The sequence below is a fragment of the Varanus komodoensis genome, unplaced genomic scaffold, assembly GCF_004798865.1.
Source record: "Varanus komodoensis strain SLA01 unplaced genomic scaffold, ASM479886v1 scaffold16, whole genome shotgun sequence".
Lineage (NCBI taxonomy): Eukaryota > Metazoa > Chordata > Lepidosauria > Squamata > Varanidae > Varanus > Varanus komodoensis.
Window position 1 is genome coordinate 1,528,247 of NW_025335468.1, and position 20,790 is coordinate 1,549,036.

The following is a 20,790-nucleotide window of genomic DNA, read 5'->3' on the forward strand; positions in this document are numbered from 1 at the left end:
CTTTCCTGTGAATGTCAAGAATATGCAACTGAATCTTGTACCAGAAACTCTGCCAAGAAATATGATAGCGTTATTTAAATTTATGATAACAGCAGCTAGACTAATAATTGCATTAAAATGGAATGCAGAAGACTTCCCGACTAATGAAGATTGCAAAAATAAGCAAGCCAAATATGCAATAATGGCAAAACTAGCTAGTTACAGAAATAGAAGAGCAGCTGAAGAATTTAATTATAAATGGAAAGTTTATTATATATAGTTTACTTAGTAATGAAAATAGAACTTGTAAAAATATTATTAGTGAGTTATGATATTAATACAAATGTTTTGTAGTTATTTAAAATTGATTTAAAAGGAATGGAACAGAAGTCAGTATTAGCATAGAAGCACAGAAACAGAGCGAGTCAGAAGGGGTCTCTCAGGCCATCTAGTCTGACCTCCAGCTCCAGCCACTCTGCTCATGACATTAAGAATTATAAATTAGAATAATTGCTCAGTGAGTTTTAATTAAGTATGAATTAATTTAATTGAGTGTAGAAGAGATAACAATTATTGACTTGTGAATGTTTAAATCTTGATACTATATGCAATATTTGTGTAAGATGCCTTGGTATCTTTTTTCTTTTTTAAAATTCTACTTTTTAATGAAGATAATAATAAAAGATAAAGAAAATAAGGACAGAGAGGCAGTCACACCAAGATCTAGAACAGCCATCACTTTCTCTCTCACATGCAAATGACTTGGATCTAAAAATCTAAAACACTTGGAGAATGACCACTGTCCAGTTTATTTAGCTCTTTAGGATAAAGGTGACCAGTGTATCTCTCCAGCTGCTGCCCTGGTATGGCCCTTCTCACAGCAATTGCCCTGCTTAATTTGGAGAAAGCAGCTCTGTTTGCATTTTTAAAGAAAAATTATTTTAACTGTACAGGACACTAAATGGGTCAAATTTAGTCTCCGAAAAATCAATCCATTTTGTATACCCGAGTGTTTTGCCACAGCTGTTGGTGGGTGCTGTGCAAAACATGGTCCATGGATGAACAGGTGGGTCCAGGAGGTAACAACAGCTCCCAGACTCCCAAAGATGCCCAGCCCTGCTTTAAAAGGATAACAATCCCCCCTGCTTTCATTGTCCCTTCCTCCATGTCTCCACCACTCTTTTCTTTATCTTTGCCTCCCACAGGGAATTCTTCCTTTCCCAGCTGTGATTCTGCCTTAAAATCTCCCCATCGCTCTGCCATGCAGAGCAAAAAAACTTTGGGGAAAAACCCCTTTGGCACCACTGGACACACAGGGCTCTGGGAATGAGATTGGGCTCTGGCTTCCTAGGTTTGGCCACATTATTACTCCCTGTGTTATTTCCTTGCCAATCAGACAGGGCCTATCCTTTGGGCCTTAAAGTAGAAATGGACCTAGTTTGCTTTTATTCTTCCACAAACAGGAAGAAGTACTGATAACTTTCACTGTTCAGCTCCATCTCTGGCTTCTATTTGTAAAGCCTGAGGAAGCAGCACATTGAGACCTGTATGCAAAAGAAGAGCACCAGTTCACATTATGTCATTAGGTTTATCCTGTTCCCTAACCACACGAGCAGGGGTATGTTTTCCACCTATTTCCCTTTCATTTTCCCTGTGGGGTGGGAGGATAGCAGGAGAAGGTTCCTCCTTGGGCTTTCTCCTCCGCTTCTCAGTGGAAATAAGCATCCTGCCAGTGTTCCCCTGACTCCTTTAGGGAGCTGCAAAGAGGAAAATGGGACTCATTAGTCAGCAGTCATTCACCATGTTTCCCTCTTCCATAGCCCACCCCCTGCCCCCATGCTGCTGCCCATTGCCACACAGATCCTTCCCCACTGATGCTCTTCACTGGAGCCCCCTTTAATCAGCACTTACCGCAGGATATCTGCAAAGGCCGTGAGCAGGGGCTTGCACTGGTACTTAACACCGTGCTTGGCACAGAGGGATTTCACAAGGGGGGCCACCTTCCAGAAGTTGTGACGAGGCATGGTTGGGAAGAGGCTGCCGGAAGAGAGGGAGCAAAGGTGTCAAGTGCGTATCAAGGGGCGGTATAGAAATATTCTAATAATAATAATAACAACAACCACCACCACCACCACCACCACCAGCCACTGCTTTCCCTCCAACGGTGATGTCCAAAACAGCTTCCAGTTTAAACAACAATGGTAAAGGCATAAAATAAATAAAACACTGAATTTTAAAAACATTGAAATATAGCAGGAACAGTAATCTTCAAAGAGGAGTGCTGTAAAATGCACAGAAAACAGCACTGTCTTTCCTCGCCATCTGAACATGGTTAAAGAAGGCGCTAGCCCTGTCTCCTGGGCAGCGATTTCCAAAGCCTGGGTGCCGCTGTTGAAAAGGCTTGGTGGCATGTTGCTCCCATCTGCACCTCACTGGCCAGAGGGATGTGTGGCAGGAGACAGGTGTGTACAGCAGGAGATGGAGCGAGACTCCAATAGCTGGGGGCTTGGATAGCAAGGGCTCAGAAGCAAAGTATTAACCAATGGCAGTTCTGAGATTCTTGGCAAAGGCAGCCCCACCTACCGTATCAGAGAAGTCCAGCTTGGAAGGAACCATGGCATGTATTATCAGGTCATGTGTAAGAGCCGGCCAAAACTGTGCAAAAGCATCCATGACCAAAGCCACCATTGATCTACTTAGGAACAAAGCTGTGTTGAGAATACTTATGTGGATATGTCTGAAGGCCTTTCCCAGATATATTCCTGGGAGTACTTTATATGGTATGATCTTCCTCTGTATCTCATACTCACTGATGCTCAATCTGGAAGTTCAGGTGCCCACTGACCCAATCATTGAACCAGGATTGATTCACATTACATGTTGCTGAGAGCTAAGAAAGAAGGGAAAATGGGTTGAATTTCCTCTCATCCACAATTCTTACAGTCCATTGCATTGTAGACCACAGTTCCTCCTTGTTCTGTGTGAGTTTCCATAATTTGGAACTTCACAAACATGGAAGTACATTAGAAAGGACATCAAATAAAAACTCAACTGTATTTATGACTCACAACAAGATGACATCTAGCTGTATACATGTGTGGAGGAGAATGATGCATATAAAAGAATTTTAGTCCACTGGAAAGTAGGTTCTCTGGAATGTGGCAGAAATGTCAAAGAAATATTTATATTTTTCTCTATTTTCTTTTATTATTTACATTTTAGTGTTGGGGACCTCCCCAGAGTACATCACTAAGCTATGGATTTGTAAGTTATTACAAATGCCTATCCTCTGGGTAAGTTCACACATCATGCCAACCTACCCTGGCAATAATGGCGCTGGCCAAACAACCCACAGTTTGCCTGACAGACATTCAAGTTTACCATGGGTTGTTGGCGCTCTCCCTCCCACTGAGTCCTCTGGGGCAGCAACATCTAGGGCAGGACTGACTTGCCTCCTTCCTCCCTGCTGCAACCATGAACTCTTCTTGCCTCACTGAAGCTTTTTTGCACTTTGTCTGTTTGGTTGAGATTCCCAAAGCTAGCTTGACAGTTGGCTTTCATGATACTGGTTTTGACAGCCACTGACAGCCCCCTTTGAAGTGTTCGAAGAGGCACCTTGGAAGGGTGCATGAAACAAGAGGGGATGGCATGTGCATGGAGGACCCATCAATGGGAGAGAGTGAAATGAAAGTCTCCGGTACTTATGGAAAATCTTTCATTATTATCCAAAGCATTTCAGAAATTCTAGAGTCCCTCATTGAAGACCATTTGTCATATATCAGAGGTACAGAAAAGACTGCCCTTTACCTGTTTGTTTTGCTGTAAGATTTTTTTTAGAAATAAAAAGTTGTGTGCACAAAAATGTGCAAATAGGTTAGTTATTTTTAACTTTTTTATTGTTACACTTAGCCAATTGTGGTTGTTCACAGCAGTGCAAGTGTGGGACTTTAAAGCCTTGGCTGGGGCTATGTCCTGGGGGTGGGGTATCTGCAGCCAGAGCACAGCAGACAGTAACCTTGGAAATTGCCCCGAAGAGGTTCCCAAGAGGTTCCCTTTCTCTTTGCTTTCTCCTGACAGTGGTCACAATGCAAGCTGTCATGAGAAAGCAAAGGCATGAGTGATCTTTGTAAAGGAGGTAGTGTGATTTATACTTCCTTCATAGCAAGTTCCTCTACCCTTTCCCCCTGGAAATATTCATGGTGGTGCGCATTTTGTACTTTCCCCCAAGATTCTAGGGACTTAGGAAAATGCAATAAACTATCCATCCTTTTTTCCTTGGGCAAAGGAGTTTTGACAGCTGGCTAGCTGCCAAAAGTCTAGGTCCCCTTTAAAAGAGGAGTTTGACAGGGTATGGGATAATTCAGCAGTGCACACTAGCCTGATTTCAAGTTCTTATTTGCCCAAGTGCATTTATGAATGAGACCGTTATATGAAAGATGGAGAGTGATTCAGGATCAGGGTAGGAACCTCTTTCAGCATGAGGGCTGAATTGAACTGTGGAGAAGCTATCATACCAGCTGTGGGTGTGATGGTAGATAAAGGAAGAAGGTCAAAATAAAAGCATGGGGTCAACATTTTTTAAAAATACAATTCTAGTGTATTTTAGCTCAAAGCTCTTCCTGCTAGTAAATAACACATTAACGTGGCATTTCAACCTTTTCAGTGGAGGAACTACATAAAATCAAGACACCATCAAAAGGTTGGTGGTTAAGGGGAAGACGGTAGGACCAGGGGAAGAGGAATAGCCCACTGAGGAACCCTGGAGAGCCAGGTTGGGACCTGGGCCTATAGATCGTCACTGCTGCCCCCTATATGTTATCTTACCTGGGCAGAAACCCAGTCTAAATTCTGGTCATAGTCGATGGTCATTGGAATGTGGTTCATCTGTGAGATCCAGAGAAACCACGTGCTTTCCAGCCATCTGTGTAGATAAAAACACACCCCAAAATGCACTATTACCAGCCAAACCAGCTGCAGAAGGGTTTTGACCACTAAGGTTGCCACCTTACTCAAGTCTTCCCTTCATACAAGAAGGGTTGTGGGAATGAGCAATTCTTTCCTGGATGAACAAAACTCTCCAGACGTCTGGTTTGCGTCCTTTTCTTTTTTTTTAAAGCAAATATTTGGCTCTTGTAGAACCAATGATAGGAGGCAAAATATGGAGACAGTGTTCATTCATTTTGTGAAAAATTAGTCCACTCCTTCTTTCAGTGCTTTTAGCCATGTTGCCAACACGTCCCCCACAAATATTGTCCACACTTTTCACCCCTACAGTAAATAGCCTTTGGCCCAAGGAGCATGAAAGGAGTCAGGGAAAGAACTGAGAATTGCTACTGCAGGTGGCAAGTCTTTGTTTGGACACCAGGTCTATCACTGAGAAAAACCTGGTACACTAATTTAACAACAGCCTAACTTGATAGATATGATGTCCTACCTTGTCACCAAATTGACCAAAAATGGTGGGCTTGCTCTCTGATGCAATCAGAGCTCTTAAAGAAATGTCCAATTGCATACAAAATGGACAATTCCAGGAAAAAAAACACAATTCCAAATGATCATTGCTGCAAAAATTCAAGCCATGCAAAAGTCACATAATGCAAAAAGTGGCTGATAACAATGTCAAAAGTCAAGGAAGTAGTACAGAATCTACTAGAAATCCTGAAAGGGCACTCCTCTCCCACTGCAAAGGGCACTCCTCTCTCAGATACAAGTGTAACTCCCTAGAGTCACCTTCTGCAGCCTGCTGCCCTCTAAATGTTTTGGACTTCAATTCCCATCAGCCTCAAGCAGTACAGCCAATGGTCAGGAATGCAGGGGTTTTTATCCCAAACATCTGGAAGGGAACCGGGCTGGGGAAGAATGCTCTACAGGATATTCTCCAATGTTTCCAAGATGAAGGAAAGCATTCAACTATGGATCATGTGAAGTTCTCAATATCATGATAAGGGAAGTAATATATATTCAATATGTTGCAATTTTCTCCTGGTATATCCTTCGATGTGCGCCAAGCATGTGATATGGTTCTGGGGCTGCAGGGTGTGAGAAGAGGAGGTGTCCCACTGGGTCTTTAGCAAAATGGCAGCAATTCAGAGAGCCTTTGGTTGTCTCCCTCCCTCCCTTGCCTGTCCCGTCTCTCTCTGAGTTGCAAATGCCTTTCCTCGTCCTTTGAAAACATAGCTTGTTTTTTCAAGCCTTCCCAATTGTCCTTTGCACTCTGTGGCGTAGTGGTTAAGAGTGCAGGACTGGGACTCAAGCGATTTGGGTTCTAATCCTCACTCAGCCATGGAGCTCAATGGGTGACTGAGCCAGTCACAGACTCTCAGCCCAACCTACCTCACAGGGTGGTTGCTGTGAGGATAAGATTGAGAGGAAGAAAAGAATTGAGTTCCTTGGAAGGGAAAATGGAATACTTTAGGTATTTACAGGAATGTAGTGAAGATGCATTCACTGCCCAAAGAGGAAAGCAGAGAAAGGCTTTGGTCAGAAAGAACCTGTTTTAATATTGTTTGGGCCATTTGCTTTCTGTTATGGAAACTGAGTGTATTCTGCTGTTAAGTATTTTGTGCTACCTGAAATTCCTGACATTTCCTGTTTGTTTCAACACATCAACACATCATCACTTTATTTCCCCCATTTCTAACTGCACATTTACCAGCTTTCCAACAGCATGCTAAAAAAGACCTAGGCAAGAGCCAGTCTATATGCACCAAAGCACACCTGTTCTGACTTCACCCTCCATAAATTATGATGTCTGCATAGCGACAGCGGCCCAGAAGAGAGTTTTGCATGACTATTACCTGGCCAGCCAATAGAATGCCATGAAACTTTTAAATCCCATTAAAGGAATGTACATGAGACAGACACGGATATTGTAGAGCACAATGAAGGTGAACTCCTGCCAGTGGAAAAATGGGGAGAAAAAGGAGGAAAATTATTGCAACTTCCTAGGTTAGTTTGGAGCAATTTGAACACTCTAAATGCCATGATGCTATACAACTCAGAGCAATGTTTGCATGCACAGAAATGGCAGGGACTGTGTTGTGAAAAGGGGGACAAGGGGGAAAAGGGACAAGGCTGAATCTATGCGGCAAGGTACATTTTATTTAGAAATACATCTTGCTTCAAAATGAAAGGAATTCCTAGCACAATTCCTCTAGGGAGATTCACCTACCAGAAGGTCATCCAGACTTTGGGTGCAGTTAGGGCTGTTTGTGATACTAACTAAACTCAAGCCCAGACACCAGATATGGGGGCTTATATCATGCAAAGGAGTCTCTCTTCTCCTGGCACTTTACTGGATTTTGTTGCTTAGAGAAGAATTTCTAAGGTCTCCTTCCCAGTCCTCCGCATTCCCAAAAGGAATAACCAGCCAGTGGCAATCAAAAGAGCATCAATGTATCACAACAAAAGAGGACGGTGATTTGAAAAAAAAAATGCATACAGCTAATTCATATGTATAGAAGTAATCTGATAACTACAGTTTAAAAAGAGATATAATACATCTCAACATAGTGCAGGGAACTGGGATCAGGGAGCCTCTGGGCCTGCGGGTTAAGTTTGGCCCAGCAATTAACTACCAATGGGCAACAGTTCTTATGGCTCTTCATCCTTTCAAGTAGAGGACACTTTCAAATAGAGGATGGTCCTCTTGCAGCTCTTCAAAGAGAGGACTGACCTCTGCAAAAGAGGGTACATGACTACCCTTCAAATAGTGATGGTATGCAGGTTGAGGGAAAGGGGCGGATCTGTCCCGTCCCCTCTTTTTCTGGTGCCCTCATGCACTGCATAACTTCAGGTCCAAAGGTCCACCAGGTCATGGAGAATGCAGTTCTGATGTCTATAGAGAACTACATCTCCCATAAGCCACTGTGCTTTTTTCTTAGTGTATTCTATAGCAGTGTGCCAAGCTACTAGGGGAGGAAAGGGAAGAACGAGACCACCCCTTAGCCTCTCCCCATATGCTGCTGTTCTCTCTGTCTCTGGCTGCTAAGTCTTGAAGGAGGATTGAGGACGCCCATTCTCTTACTTAGAAATGAGTGTATTCGGGGGATTGAGCAGGGCATACAATGCTCTTATTTTCTGAACTGCAAGCTGACTTGGAATGTAAATTCAAACTTACTCATCACTAACCTCAATGTCCCAGCCCCTTTGGTCTAATTCTCTCCTTAAGCCAATACACATGGACAAACTATTTGCTATTTTATACCAAATTCCTGCGCTAAGCACTCCACTGAAAAAAGGAACGGAGGAAGCACATGTTTTGTCTCTTGTTTCTCCCTTTGTTGTGTTTTACATATTTTTGGCTTCTTACTATTGTATTTACTGCATTTTATTTTACATTAGTGCATGCTGTTTTAGGGCTCCAAGTTGGTGACTGCAGCCAAGAAATTAAAAGACGCTTGCTCCTGGGGAGGAAAGCTATGGCAAATCTAGACAGCATACTAAAAAGCAGAGACATCACCCTGCCAACAAAAGTGCGTATAGTCAAGGCTATGGTTTCCCCAGTTGCAATGTATGGCTGTGAAAGCTGGACCATAAGGAAGACTGAGCGCTGAAGGATTGAGGCCTTTGAATTGTGGTGCTGGAGGAGACTCCTGCGAATCCCTTGGACCGCAAGGCGATCAAACTGGTCAGTCCTAGAGGAGATCAACCCTGACTGCTCTCTGATAAACAGAGGTGAACTAACAACCAGGACACAGGTGCTTATTTAAAGTCAAACTAGATGTGCTGTTAAGTGCATCCAGCACTCAGATGCATAACAAACATCAGTGGCTATGGGAAAGGGATAAGACTAGCTAGAGAACTGCTGCGGGACAGACTGGGGCCCAAAGGGGGCCGGATTTGGTCCTTGGGCCAGACATTCTTTAACAGTGAGTTAAACTTAGTGCAAATTGTCATGTCACACACAAACAAAAGTCCTTGCAGGACTGGAAGCCTGACAAGTAGCTCCAGGCACAGCCCAGCTAGAGTTTTGTGTGGTATGAGGAGGGGTTAGGGATGTCTGGAACACGGATGCATCACACATGAATCTCTCTTCAGTGCTGATATACCTCAATTCCTGCATATGCTTATCCAGAAGAAGAACAATCACAGTTCCATAGATAACTTACCAGCCATTTTTTCCTTTGAACGGTGTGATAGAATATTAGCGTCTGGATGTAAAGGACAAACGTCAGTGGAGCTAAAACTGTAGTGAAAATATGTAAGAACAAACTAGACATAAGAATTCTTCCATTGTAAACCACACGGATTTAGATACGTTTCATGCATATCTGAGTGCAGAGCTCCAATCCCTGGCCATACTGGCACATGAATTTTTACTATAGAGGCCCATCTTTCCCTCAAGCCATTCATCTTATACTCTTACCCCCAAAATATCTCTCAAAATACCCCATAGTCTTATCATCCTCATCTATCCAGAGGCATGGCCATACTGAATGTGGCATTTTCCAGAGTTGGGCTTCTGGGCAAAATGGCAGAAGATACTCACGAGCAAAGTACTTGTGTTGGTGCTGGTAAGGCATGTACTTCTTTTTCTTCTTTCCAAGCTGCAAATGAGAACAAATCACAAAAGATAAACCAAATTATTTATCTACCAAATAAACCAAATTATTTAAGGTCTGTTAGTTTTGGCTAGTTTGCAGACAGTATTCTTATAGTTTGCACACAGTATTCTTATAGTATTATGATCAGAGAAGGAGCTTGCCTTTTGTCAGTAAAAAAGATTCAGCTTCCATATCATATAAAGGTGTGTACCACCAAGAAAATTCAGTTGGGAATTTAATATGGAAAAAAGTCCAATTTGACTTGGTTCTAAATCTTGACTGTGAAATCTGAATCTTCATGCCTTCCATTGGCATATCATTCAAAATCAACAAATAGTTAAAACGGTTTTGTTGTTTATTGGACAAAATTTGCAGGCATGGGAAACCCATGGGATTTCTCCTAACAACTTTTAAAATTTTGAACTGATTTATTTACTTGTCAGACTTGGATAAAGATTGAAGGAAAAGTTGCTCTTCCTGAGGGAATCAGTTCCCCCAAATTTCAGGTGAAAAGTCTTGTGTGAAAGAAATTTTGCAGTTTGTGGGGAGGAGTGTGTTAAAAAAAAAGATGTACTTCCTTTGTTTTTGTGGGGAATTAATTTGAAAATAATGAAGAGGTAGCCCTAGATCACAAATCTTAAAGGGAAAAAAAAAGAAAAAGAAAAAAGGTGAGGTGCAGGGTTTTTCCAGGCAGAAAGGTAATGCAAAATTTTGATCTGGAGGAGTAATTTACTTCTTCTTACCCTCCTCCAAAGCTTTTAAGGCCATTTGTATTAAGATTGTGTGCACACAGAGGTGTTCCTGGGCAAATATTCTGAAAACAATTCACTGAATTACAGTGAATGAAAAACATAAATGCTTTCTGTTCATTGGGCCCTAAAGACACTCCTCTACATGAAGGGTTTCACCTGCTATTTTACTGAGGCCTCTTCTTCCATTTTCATTACAGGAGAAAAGGTCCTTTCCATGTCCACTGCCTGCGGGATTTAGATTTCTGTTTTACTATGCATTCTATTAATTAAACACGAGGTGCCGCTGTGGTCTACAGACTTGGAACTTCACAGAGGCTTTTGTTCTATGCTTTAGAATGGAAGAATAGGCTTTGCCTGCCCTAAAGAACTCAACAAAACAAAATAAAAACCATTTAAAAGGCTGTGAGGCTGAATCACCAGAGTGCAATAAATGCCTCCTGCAGATAAGCACGAAGACAGGGTGGATGATGGCTGTGTTCAGTGGAGGAGGCAGATCCAGCATTGAGCGAGCTAGCAAGCAAGCAGCTAATGGTGCAGGTCCCCTCCATCAGACAGACAGCATCACAACTCAGCCAATATTCCTGCTCTTGGAAGAGAAAAGTAGCCAAGCGCCCTGAATGCTGGACCAGTCCTGCAATATACGGCCGACTTTGATATCATCTCTGCCAAGCTCTAGGGTTGGAGAAACCTGATGAATCGGCTGCTGTGATCAGCCCCAGGGCCGTCTTAACGCATGGGCCTGATGGGCACTTGCCCATGGGCCCCATACTAATCTGTGTATGTTAACCCTTGGAAATGGGAAAACTTCCAAAATTAACAGTAGTTGTAGTTGTCGTAGGGGCCCCCCAGGGCCCATAATGCTGTTAAGACGGCCCTGATCAGCACCCAGAACATGCCATCACAAACCTTCTCACCTGCTGTCCCTCATCCTTCGCCACACCTTGGGGTTTTCCTTATATGAAGAACTTGGAGAGAAATGTATCTACTTTTGGAGACACGGTTGGTGGTCTCCCCCTCCCCACATGTGTTCCAAGTTGCCAGTGCATCTTTAGGGGTGTCACTGCCCACAGTTAGATTTGGCCACATTTTTGGAGTATAATGTATGGGGCCGGCCTTTTAACTAACACAGGTTCCCTCCGAGGCCTGAGCCCATCCCAGAGCTCTTGTGTACTCACCTCCACAGAGAGTGCCTTGCCCAGGCTGAACAGGAGCGGGTGCATGTTGAGATCGGGGTCCTTGCGGAAGCAGTTGGGTTTGGCATGATGCTGGTTATGCATATGGTTCCACTGACTCGCGGGTCCACCCTTCATACACAATGAAGCACATACTCATTGCATGCATTTCTAGGCAGAGCTGTATCCTGTTCTCACTGCTTCCACACACAACATTAAATGTATAGCACATAGCTGACCTCCTGATCCTATTTTTTTAAAAAACCAAACCTTTAGTGTAAATATACATGACCATTGTCCAGATGGGGGCCAATGCACAGAGGTCAACAGGGGATACGGTAATAATATTACGTTGCCTTTCGATCCCACTTTTTTTCTATTTTGAGGAACTCAAGGTAGCTACATCGTCTTCCTCCTGCCCATTCTGTCCTCAGAGCAACCCTGCAAGGTAGGTGACTGCCCAAAATCACCCAGCGAAGTTCATGGCCAAGAGGGGACTAGAACCCAGATCTTCTTGGTCCTATTCCAACCCTATAACCACTGTACTGATATGTGTTTGTATTTGGTTTGGTGTCACACTGACAAGGTAAATAGGACTCATCTGGAATTATAATGAACAGGTGGGAATACTAGTTTTTATTGTGACCTAGTAAAGACGCCCTGTTGTAATTTGTGTGGAGAGTGCTCTGTTTACATCTATGAAAACTAAGCATGGCTTGATGTCAGCAGTGCAGGAGTCAGCTGAAGCCTCCAGAGAAACCAGTGTTTGAAAGTAATGTGGCTCAGAATTGGGGAAAATGGAAGTGAGGATTTGAATTATGTTGTGTTGGGAGTGGAGCTGATAAGAAAAGTGGAAATCTCCAGACTGGTTTACATTGATATGACATGTGGAAAGCTGAGAGAAATATATAATATCTTTTATTTTGATGAACAGACAGGGAGAGCACAGAGACTTTTTAAAAATAAGTTTAAGTCATATTGTACACCTAAAAGAAATGTTACATACGAGAGAAACAAATTCAAGAAAACAGAAAGAATACTCTGACCAACCTGAAATCACTGGCTGTGTGAATCTCTGATAAAAGATGAAAGTGTTCATAGAATAAAATCAAATAATCTTCAGGCAAGGCTGCTGAGAGAAACTGATGTTGGGAGAAGTTGTGGATATCTTTGGAACAGAAGAAGTGACTATAGAGCAATTACAATAACAGGATCAGTTTAAAGAGAAATAAGTAGTCTTAGAAAGAGTGTGAAAAAGAGTGCTAAAATTTTGTTTCCTAATGTGAAGACTGTGAAATTCATTTTCAAGTGTTACTTCAGGCTTAAAGTTTTGTTCCAGATGTGATAAGAATAGAAGACAGTATCCTGCATATAGAAAAGATTGTGGAAAATGTGGAAGATCTAATCATTTTGCAAAGATGTACAAAATCAAAGACAAAGTTTGGCCATAAGAATGTGCATTTGCTGGAAGAAGATGATTTTCAAGAAAGATTAAATGGGACTCATCAGAAGATAAGAGAACTGTAGATATTAAATTACTTAATAAGGATGTGACATTTATGACTAATACTGAAGCACAGGCTAATGCTATTTCCTATAGCACTCTTCAGAGTGAAATCTATTATAAGACAAATCACATTCTCCCAGTTAACTTTTTAATCTTAGTTTTTATTCTGCATTTTATTCTATAAAGGGGAATGAGCTCAAATGGTAGAATGCTCGCTTAGCATGAAAGAGGCAGTGCGATGGATGCCTGCATTCTCCAGTTCATGATCTACAGGAAGAGGTTGAGGCCTCATCAGTGAGGGTGTTCAAGGAAACATTGGACAACATGTTGGGGATTACATGAGCGGAGCCAACTGGAGCTGGGGGTCAGACTAGTTGGCCCAGGAAGCCCCTTCTGACTCACGTTGTTTCTATACTGCTGCTCTACCTTTGTGCCAATTTGATTGCAGTTGCAGTGGTTTTATTGTTTTATTGTATATATGTTACCTTTGTTTTTCTTGTTATATGTTTTTAACTTTTACTAACTGCCTAGAGAGCCTTTGGCTATTAGGAGGTATTAAAATTGATTAATTAATTAAAGCTGGTACCAGGTTGGACGTGCTAGAGAAGTGTGTTACGAATTGTAAAGTAGATTTGTAGACTGATTGTAGTAGATTTTGAAGCACAGTCTTGGGCTTAAAGGATTTAGAGCTACTGAAAATTAATATGTTAGGGCAAGGAAATATACAAGCATTATGCAGATGTGCTTTACAGATTAAGATATCTCCTAATTTATCAGATAATTAAAATGGATCTACAGATAACACTGGCAGTGATTGCTTCCTGTAAATAACAGTTATGTAAAGGAGCAGGCAGAAAGAGAACTTAGAAGAATGTGAGCAAATTGATGTGATTCTTAAAGAGGGCTATAGGGTGGTATATACATATAATAAATAAAGTGAAAGAACCTACTGAACAGGTAAATCCACTAGTGATTGTAACTAAATCTGGTAGAGTAGAGAGCAAATAAGAATTGTTTGGATCCAAGGGATATGAATAAAGATCTATAGATAAAATTAACAAGCAGGCTGGCAAGTGCAAAATTGTTTTCTGTGTTGGATGCTAGTAATGGATTCTGGCAGATATAGCTGGATGAAAAGAGGTCCAGATTATGTACTTTTAATGCACCTTTTGGTAGATACAGATTTACCAGAATTGTATTTGATATTTCATTTGCACCTGAAAAATATCCAAGGGTGATATAGCAAGTGTCTGAAGAATTAGAAGGAGCTATATGTTATACTGATGATATATTGGTATGGGGAAAGATACAAGAATATGATAAAAGATTTATACATGCTTCAGAAAGGTACAAAGCAAAGAATTTGAATTCAATAGAGAGAAATGCAAATTTTCAATGGTTGATTGAATAATTTGGGACATAACAGCAGAAGGAATAAAACCTGATAAAACCAAAATTGAAGCAATTGAAATGTCAAGCCCTTAAAATAAGGAAGAGCTACAGAGATTCTTGGGTGTGGTTATTTGACTATTTTTTCCAAATCTTGTTACACTGACATTGTCAACTAGTTTGAAACAGCTTCTAATTCAAGAGGTGGAATAGGAATGGACAAAGACCATGACAATGTCTATAATGAGTTAAAGGAGATTAACAAAAGCTCCTGCACTGAGATACAGTTGTGTTGGAGAGCTTGTTGCCTTATCAGCTGACATAAGAAGTACAGGATTAGAAGCAGCTTTGTTAAAAGTTGGATTATTTTATTTATTTATTAAAAGCTTTTGTATGCCGTCCTATTATACAAGATCTCAGGACAGCTTACAATATTTAAAAAGACAATTAAAACAACAATTTCAATAAATAATAAAACAGAACAAAACAATAAATCACAAACAGAGTGACTAAACTTAAAAACTATTAAAGTTTAAAATACTGTTTAAATAAAAAGGTTTTGGCCTGACACCGAAAAGAGTATAAACTTGGCACCATGCGTACCTCTCTGGGGAGTACATTCTAGCGTCTGGGCGCCACAACAAAGAAGGCCCTACTCCGAGTTGATGACCTTTTTACCTCTCTTAGGGAGGGTTCCTGAAGTAGGACTTCTCCCATAGATCTTAAAGAACATGAGGGCATGTAAGGAAAGAGATGTTCCTTCAGGTATCCTGGTCCCATGCCATTTAGGGCTTTATAGGTCAAAACCAGCACCTTGAATTGGGCCCGGACTTCAACTGGGAGCCAGTGGAGCTGGTAGAGGACCAGCGTTATGTGAGAGCAATGGCCGGTCCCCATCAGCAGCCTGGCAGCTCTATTCTGTACCAGCTGAAGTATCCGGACCGTTTTCAAGGGCAGCCCCACGTAGAGCGCGTTGCAGTAATCCAAGCGGGAAGTTACCAGAGCATGTATCACTGTTGCTAGGGAGTGCTCATCCAGGTAAGAATGCTGCTGATGGATCAGTCAGAGTTGCAGGAAAGTGCTCCTTGCCACCACCGCCACCTGGAACTCCAGTGACAGCTCTAGATCAAGGAGTACACCCAAGCTGCGGACCTTGTCCCTAAGAGGGAGTGCTACCCCATCCAGAACTGGGTCAAAATCACCTACCTGGAGACCCGCACCGTCCACCAACAGGACCTCCGTCTTATCTGGATTGAGGCTCAGTGTATTGGCCCTCATCCAGCCCACTACCTCGGCCAGGCACCATACTGTGGTTCAGTACAGCCACCGCCTCACCTGGAGCAGATGTAAATGAGAGTGAGAGCTGGGTGTCATCAGCGTACTGATGATTCCACAGCCCACACCTCCTGATGACCTCTCCCAGCGGTTTCATGTAGATGTTAAACAGCATGGGGGACAAAATAGAGCCCTGCAGAACTCCATGGCAAAGCTGCCATGGTGCAGAGCTATAGTCACCCAGCACCACCGTCTGGAATCGGCCAGCGAGGTAGGAGTGGAGCCACGCAGTGCCTCCTACTCCCAAGTCAGCCAGCCTATCCAGAAGGATACCATGGTCGATGGTATCGAAAGCTGCCGAGAGGTCCAGGAGAACCAATAGGGACGCACTCCCCCTGCCCCTCTCCCTGCACAGGTCATCGTACAGGGAGATTACCAATGACATATGCTTCTAAAACTATGAATGAGAGTCAGTAACCACATGTACAAGTAGAAAAGGATATGATAGCCATTGTAGTTGTTTGGACTAGAATCCATCTATCTAGCTATCTATGGTAGATTATACTTGAAAGTGACTCTAAACAACTATAACTTTTCAAACATTTATGCTTCTCCAAGAGTTCAGAGATGCCTGTTTATTACCAAAATATCCTCTGAAGGTAATATATAAACCAGATAAAGAGTTGAAAATAGCTGATGCAGTATCACAGGTTTATATGAAGACAGAAGTGCTTAATACCGAAGTAGATGCTGCTGCAAGTTTGTTATTGTTTGTAGCTGATTCAGTTAGCAACATTGGAAGATGGTATTTCACAAGAATAAAAAAAATATTATGTCAAGATTGCTAGAAAAGAAAAATTCCTGAAGAACTTAAACCATATTGGAAATATAGAGATGAATTAATTGTGCATGATGGTTTAATATTTAGGAATGATAGAACAATTGCAGTTGCTCTGGTTTAATTGTTTTATATTGTTTTTCTTTCTTTTTTATGTGCGTTTAACTTTTGTTAACAGCTCAGACAGCCTTGACCTCTGGGTGGTATATTTTTTTAAATAAATAAATAGATAAATGTAAACTTCAATAAACTTGAAAAGTTGCAAAAAGAAGTGTTGGAAATAATTCCTGAAAGTAATTTGAGACTTGAATTGTGTAAAAGAATATCTTGAAACATTAATCTTTTGGCCAGGTTTGTATATAAAAACAGAAGAGCTAAGATATGTAAAACTTTCAAAAATAATAATCAAAAGGAACCAGTGGTACTTCATGAAGTAGCAGAAGGAACCTGGCCAAAATTGGCAATGAGTTTATTTGAGTTTCATGGGAAGAAATGTATTTGGATAGTAGATTATTACTTTTTGGACTTTTGCTTTCTGGATATTGTAACTGGTAATTTGTGATTATGCATTGTAAATCTGCATTTTCTATACATGATTATACACGTTTGAAAGGATGTCTGAGGAAAGTCATGAGAAGGAGATTGGGAAGTAGATAGTGGAAATGGTTGTTTAAAATTCATGATATAATGCTATAGGTGTGAGAGAGAAACAAACACTCCCTCGCTTTTTTTGTTTTGAAGTAACAAGGATTCAGTTCAACACATATCTCCAGAAAGACCCAGATCCTACAGCCCAACCTGAAAAAAAGGAACTTCTGAAGAACTCATCAGTTAGGCTGAGTGGCTAGGAAATTTGAGGTTTCTAGTGTTTCAGCATGCACCAGATCACATCATGCACACTTAGGAAAAGGCAGCTCAAACCAATGTGAAAATAAAGGAACATGGCCTAACAAAATCGATCAGGATGTATTTCAAAGCCAGTTAATGGTTTTTGAAAGTGTGGGAGACTTGGAAAGGAAGAAAACATATCTTTCTGCTCAGTCCCTGCAGCATGCCTCTTTGCTGGAGAAGAACCACAAGGGACAGTGCGCAGTTGTGATGCCAGCTCTTGTCAGCAGTTACTCCTGTCTAGGAACCCCAGTGATTCTCCAGTCATGAGTCCCTGCTGAACTGGGGACTCAACACATTGCCCTTTACCAAGCAAACAACAGTGTGGCCATAATTCTTCAGCTGAGGTATATAGGCTCTTGCTGGTGTGGGGGACTGCAGTGACTTAGGGTGCAATCTCATCACCCCCAACATATAGCTTACCCTATCATATAGCTTTCATATGGCCTGAAGTGCCTGAGCCTACCAACATTTTGGAAGCTAGCAGGGACAGGCCTGGTTGAAATCTGGATGGGTCACTTAAATGTTGAGAACTGCTCGGAGATCTTTGGCCATGGGCGCTATAGAAGTGTAATGTAATGTAATGTAATCATCACCACCACCACCACCATCATCATCACCACCCTTGATGCCCATAAGGCTTTGCACTCAAAGTCCTATGTGGAACCTGTGCCCCGAGTGAGCTGTGGTGGCTTCCTCATGCCCTAATTTTATATAGATGTCTGGTTTTGGCCCGGTAGATAAAGCACTGGGGAGGGGGAAGGAAGGAGGCTGGGATGCCAGTAAGAATCAGCAAACCTTCCTTCCCCACCCTGTCAAAACTCCTTTCCCCACCTCTGAGGCCCAGTTGCGACCTCCAGGGTGAGAAGCAGCCAGAATGCTTTTTTCCACACAGGCTGTGAGGGAGATGGGGAAGGGTCTCACCTGTTGGCTTTCCATCTCTGAGCTTGCAAGATCTTGGAGCTGGGACCAGAGGTCTGCACCTTGGATGAGTTCAGATCTTAACCACAGCCATTAAGCTAGTAAGGTGACTTTAAAACAACCCCTCTTTCTGCAGATCAGCCTAATTTATCTGCAATGTGGCGATAGGAATACTGGCCTACCTTACAGAGTTGTTGTGTGGATGAATGAGATCCCCTATTTGAAGCCCTTTGAATGGTTGAAATGAGCTATAGAAAGGTATAATGCTCATTGCCATCATTAGCATCACCAGTGCTAGAAATAGTCTTTCTTCTCCCAGTCATAGATGCTTACCTTAAGCACCCCCATCACAATGAAGTGACCCAGTTTATTCCACTTGGTGTTCTGAAAGACTGAAAGATGCCCAAGATCGTGCTGAAAAAATCCATACTGGACCTGAAAGGCAAAAGCAACAGCAAGGCAAGATGATGCAATTTCCACACACAACGCTTTGCATGCAGCAACTGGTTACTCCCTAAGCTCCCTTTTCTCATCATTTGGGAAGAGTGGTGTTCACTGCCCTGTGCAAACAGTATTTCCCCAGATGTTAACCAGCAGCTGCGCAGAAGCCTAGGAGCATTCCTCATGAGCTTTACTGATTCCCGGGGGATGGACAAGGTAGGAAAAAGGTCTCCTTCTGCAGAGTACATTGTCCCAGTCCCTGAGGCCACTAGATCAGGAACATTCTTAGCCCATGTGTAATGTGAGGCCAAGCTCAGCTGCAACAGAGCACGAAAGGAGGCAATGTCACTTAGGGAAAAATCTATTTTTCAGTCCTTGAAGGATAGCGCAGGCAGCACCGATCTTGTTTCATTTGCAGGAGCTGCTTTTTTGTTTCTGGCTTTGACTTAAAGTGCTAGGATTTACAGGTAAAGCCCCAAATGGTGTATTGCCTGCATACATTAAAAAAGAAATCTGTTAGCAGCAAGGGAAGGTTCTTTCCACTTTTCTTAGTATCCACATTGATACTGTGTTAAAGTGATAAATTTGAGTGTGGAGGCAAGTGGCCAGGTGGGAAAGTTCAAAGCTCTGCCACCAGTGATTCAGCTCTGGGTCAGGTCTCTGCATGTTTAGACTAAGATCAACAAATGGTAATGATCAGTGGCATGCTGTGTATTTAATGTTGCATGTAGCTTAGCCCCAAGTCTAAGAATTCGTAGCTTGAAATGTGTTCTTCCCCTGTTTACTGCAGCTTTCTTGCCTCCCCTCTTCCTCTGTTGTTTTCTGTTTATCGCATTTTACATTGCGAGTGGTTCAGGACAGGGATCTGCCCTCTAGTTCTTTGTAAAGTATCATCCCCACTAGTGGTGTTATAGTGGGGTTGGCAGTGATGGTGCTTTCTGCACTGGAAGAAGGACAGGAAAATGGGAACCACTGATTATCCCTGGTATCAAGCTGCTTCCAGTGCTTTTAGGAACATAGGACGCTCCATCTGAGCCAGTATTATCAACACTGGCCAGCAGTAGTTTTCCAGGAATTCAAGTGAGAGTTTCTCCTGCTTTGCCTGGGGAAAACACACCCCAGGAAGGCATGGGAACTGATTCTGAGTCAGATGGGGAGTGACAGGTGGGAAGTGTTGACAAGTGGCCATGGAAATGGGAGCAGAAGAACGGTGAGAATAGCAGAGGCAGAGAGGAGGAAACCAAGCTGTCTTCTTAACTTTTAGAGGACAGCCAAGCTGAGCCTTCTGAACCCTGGGGAATGCAGATTCCTAATGAAGAGGAGATTCTGCAAATGCAAGACCCAAGAATTAGGGTTCAGATGAAAAAGGGTCCTACAGTGCTCAAAGAAACTTGCAGCCACAGTGGTCCTCTGTGCTTGTAAACATCTCCATGAAACAGCTGAGTGAGGTCACCCAAGAACTGTCACATCACTGATACGTAGATTGTGTCCAGTTCCATCTCTCCATTGGGGTGAGTGTCCTGTCATCAATAGGTCGATTACATCCAGTTCCATCTCTCTATTACAGCAAAGGCAGGTGAAGAGCTGGAAGTGCTGGATTGCTGTCTGGAGCCAGCAATGAGCTGGATGAGCGCCAAGAGACTGAGGCACAATGGAAAGGTGCAGTTGATGGGTAGTTCAAGGAGGTATGTTCAGCCCATTTTAGAAGAAGTTGATAAGGAGCAGCTTTGTTGCCTGTGGATGTTTACAGATCCAGCTCTAACTTCCTTCTTTTGGAGGGTTGAGTATGAGAGTGTCTCATAATTTGGAGTTCTGCATGGGGTTAGTTTAGTTCTCTTGGATTCAGCTCTTTCACATCAAAAAAGTATTTTATTTCTAACTGGGAAAATGCTAAAGCAAGCAAATGTATTAATGTGAAAACAGTTTTGTGCTTGCAAGAAATCAGTTTCATTAAATATTTTAATATTTAAAAATGGTTCAGCTTTTTGGAGGGAATAAATTTTGTTTCTGGAACAGGCCAGACTTAAATCTGGGCACTTCGGAGAACAGTGGGCAGCATCCTATTCAGCACTAGCAGTAGCAC

The 20,790-nt window shown here is 42.3% G+C and overlaps 1 protein-coding gene across 1 annotated transcript in view; it reads right to left on the reverse strand.

The window, feature by feature from the left end:
* Positions 1 to 1,687: 1,687 nt before the first annotated feature.
* The window catches only part of LOC123021348 (acyl-CoA (8-3)-desaturase-like), a 22,180-nt gene continuing 3,077 nt past the window's right edge, over positions 1,688 to 20,790 (reverse strand). The window contains exons 3-11 of the mRNA XM_044426051.1: positions 18,600 to 18,701; positions 11,452 to 11,580; positions 9,470 to 9,527; positions 9,090 to 9,166; positions 6,777 to 6,874; positions 4,804 to 4,900; positions 2,790 to 2,869; positions 1,891 to 2,016; positions 1,688 to 1,736 (exon numbers count right to left, since the gene is read on the reverse strand). Of these exons, the coding sequence (XP_044281986.1) occupies positions 1,688 to 1,736; positions 1,891 to 2,016; positions 2,790 to 2,869; positions 4,804 to 4,900; positions 6,777 to 6,874; positions 9,090 to 9,166; positions 9,470 to 9,527; positions 11,452 to 11,580; positions 18,600 to 18,701 (816 nt within the window). The remainder of the gene's footprint in view (positions 1,737 to 1,890; positions 2,017 to 2,789; positions 2,870 to 4,803; positions 4,901 to 6,776; positions 6,875 to 9,089; positions 9,167 to 9,469; positions 9,528 to 11,451; positions 11,581 to 18,599; positions 18,702 to 20,790) is intronic.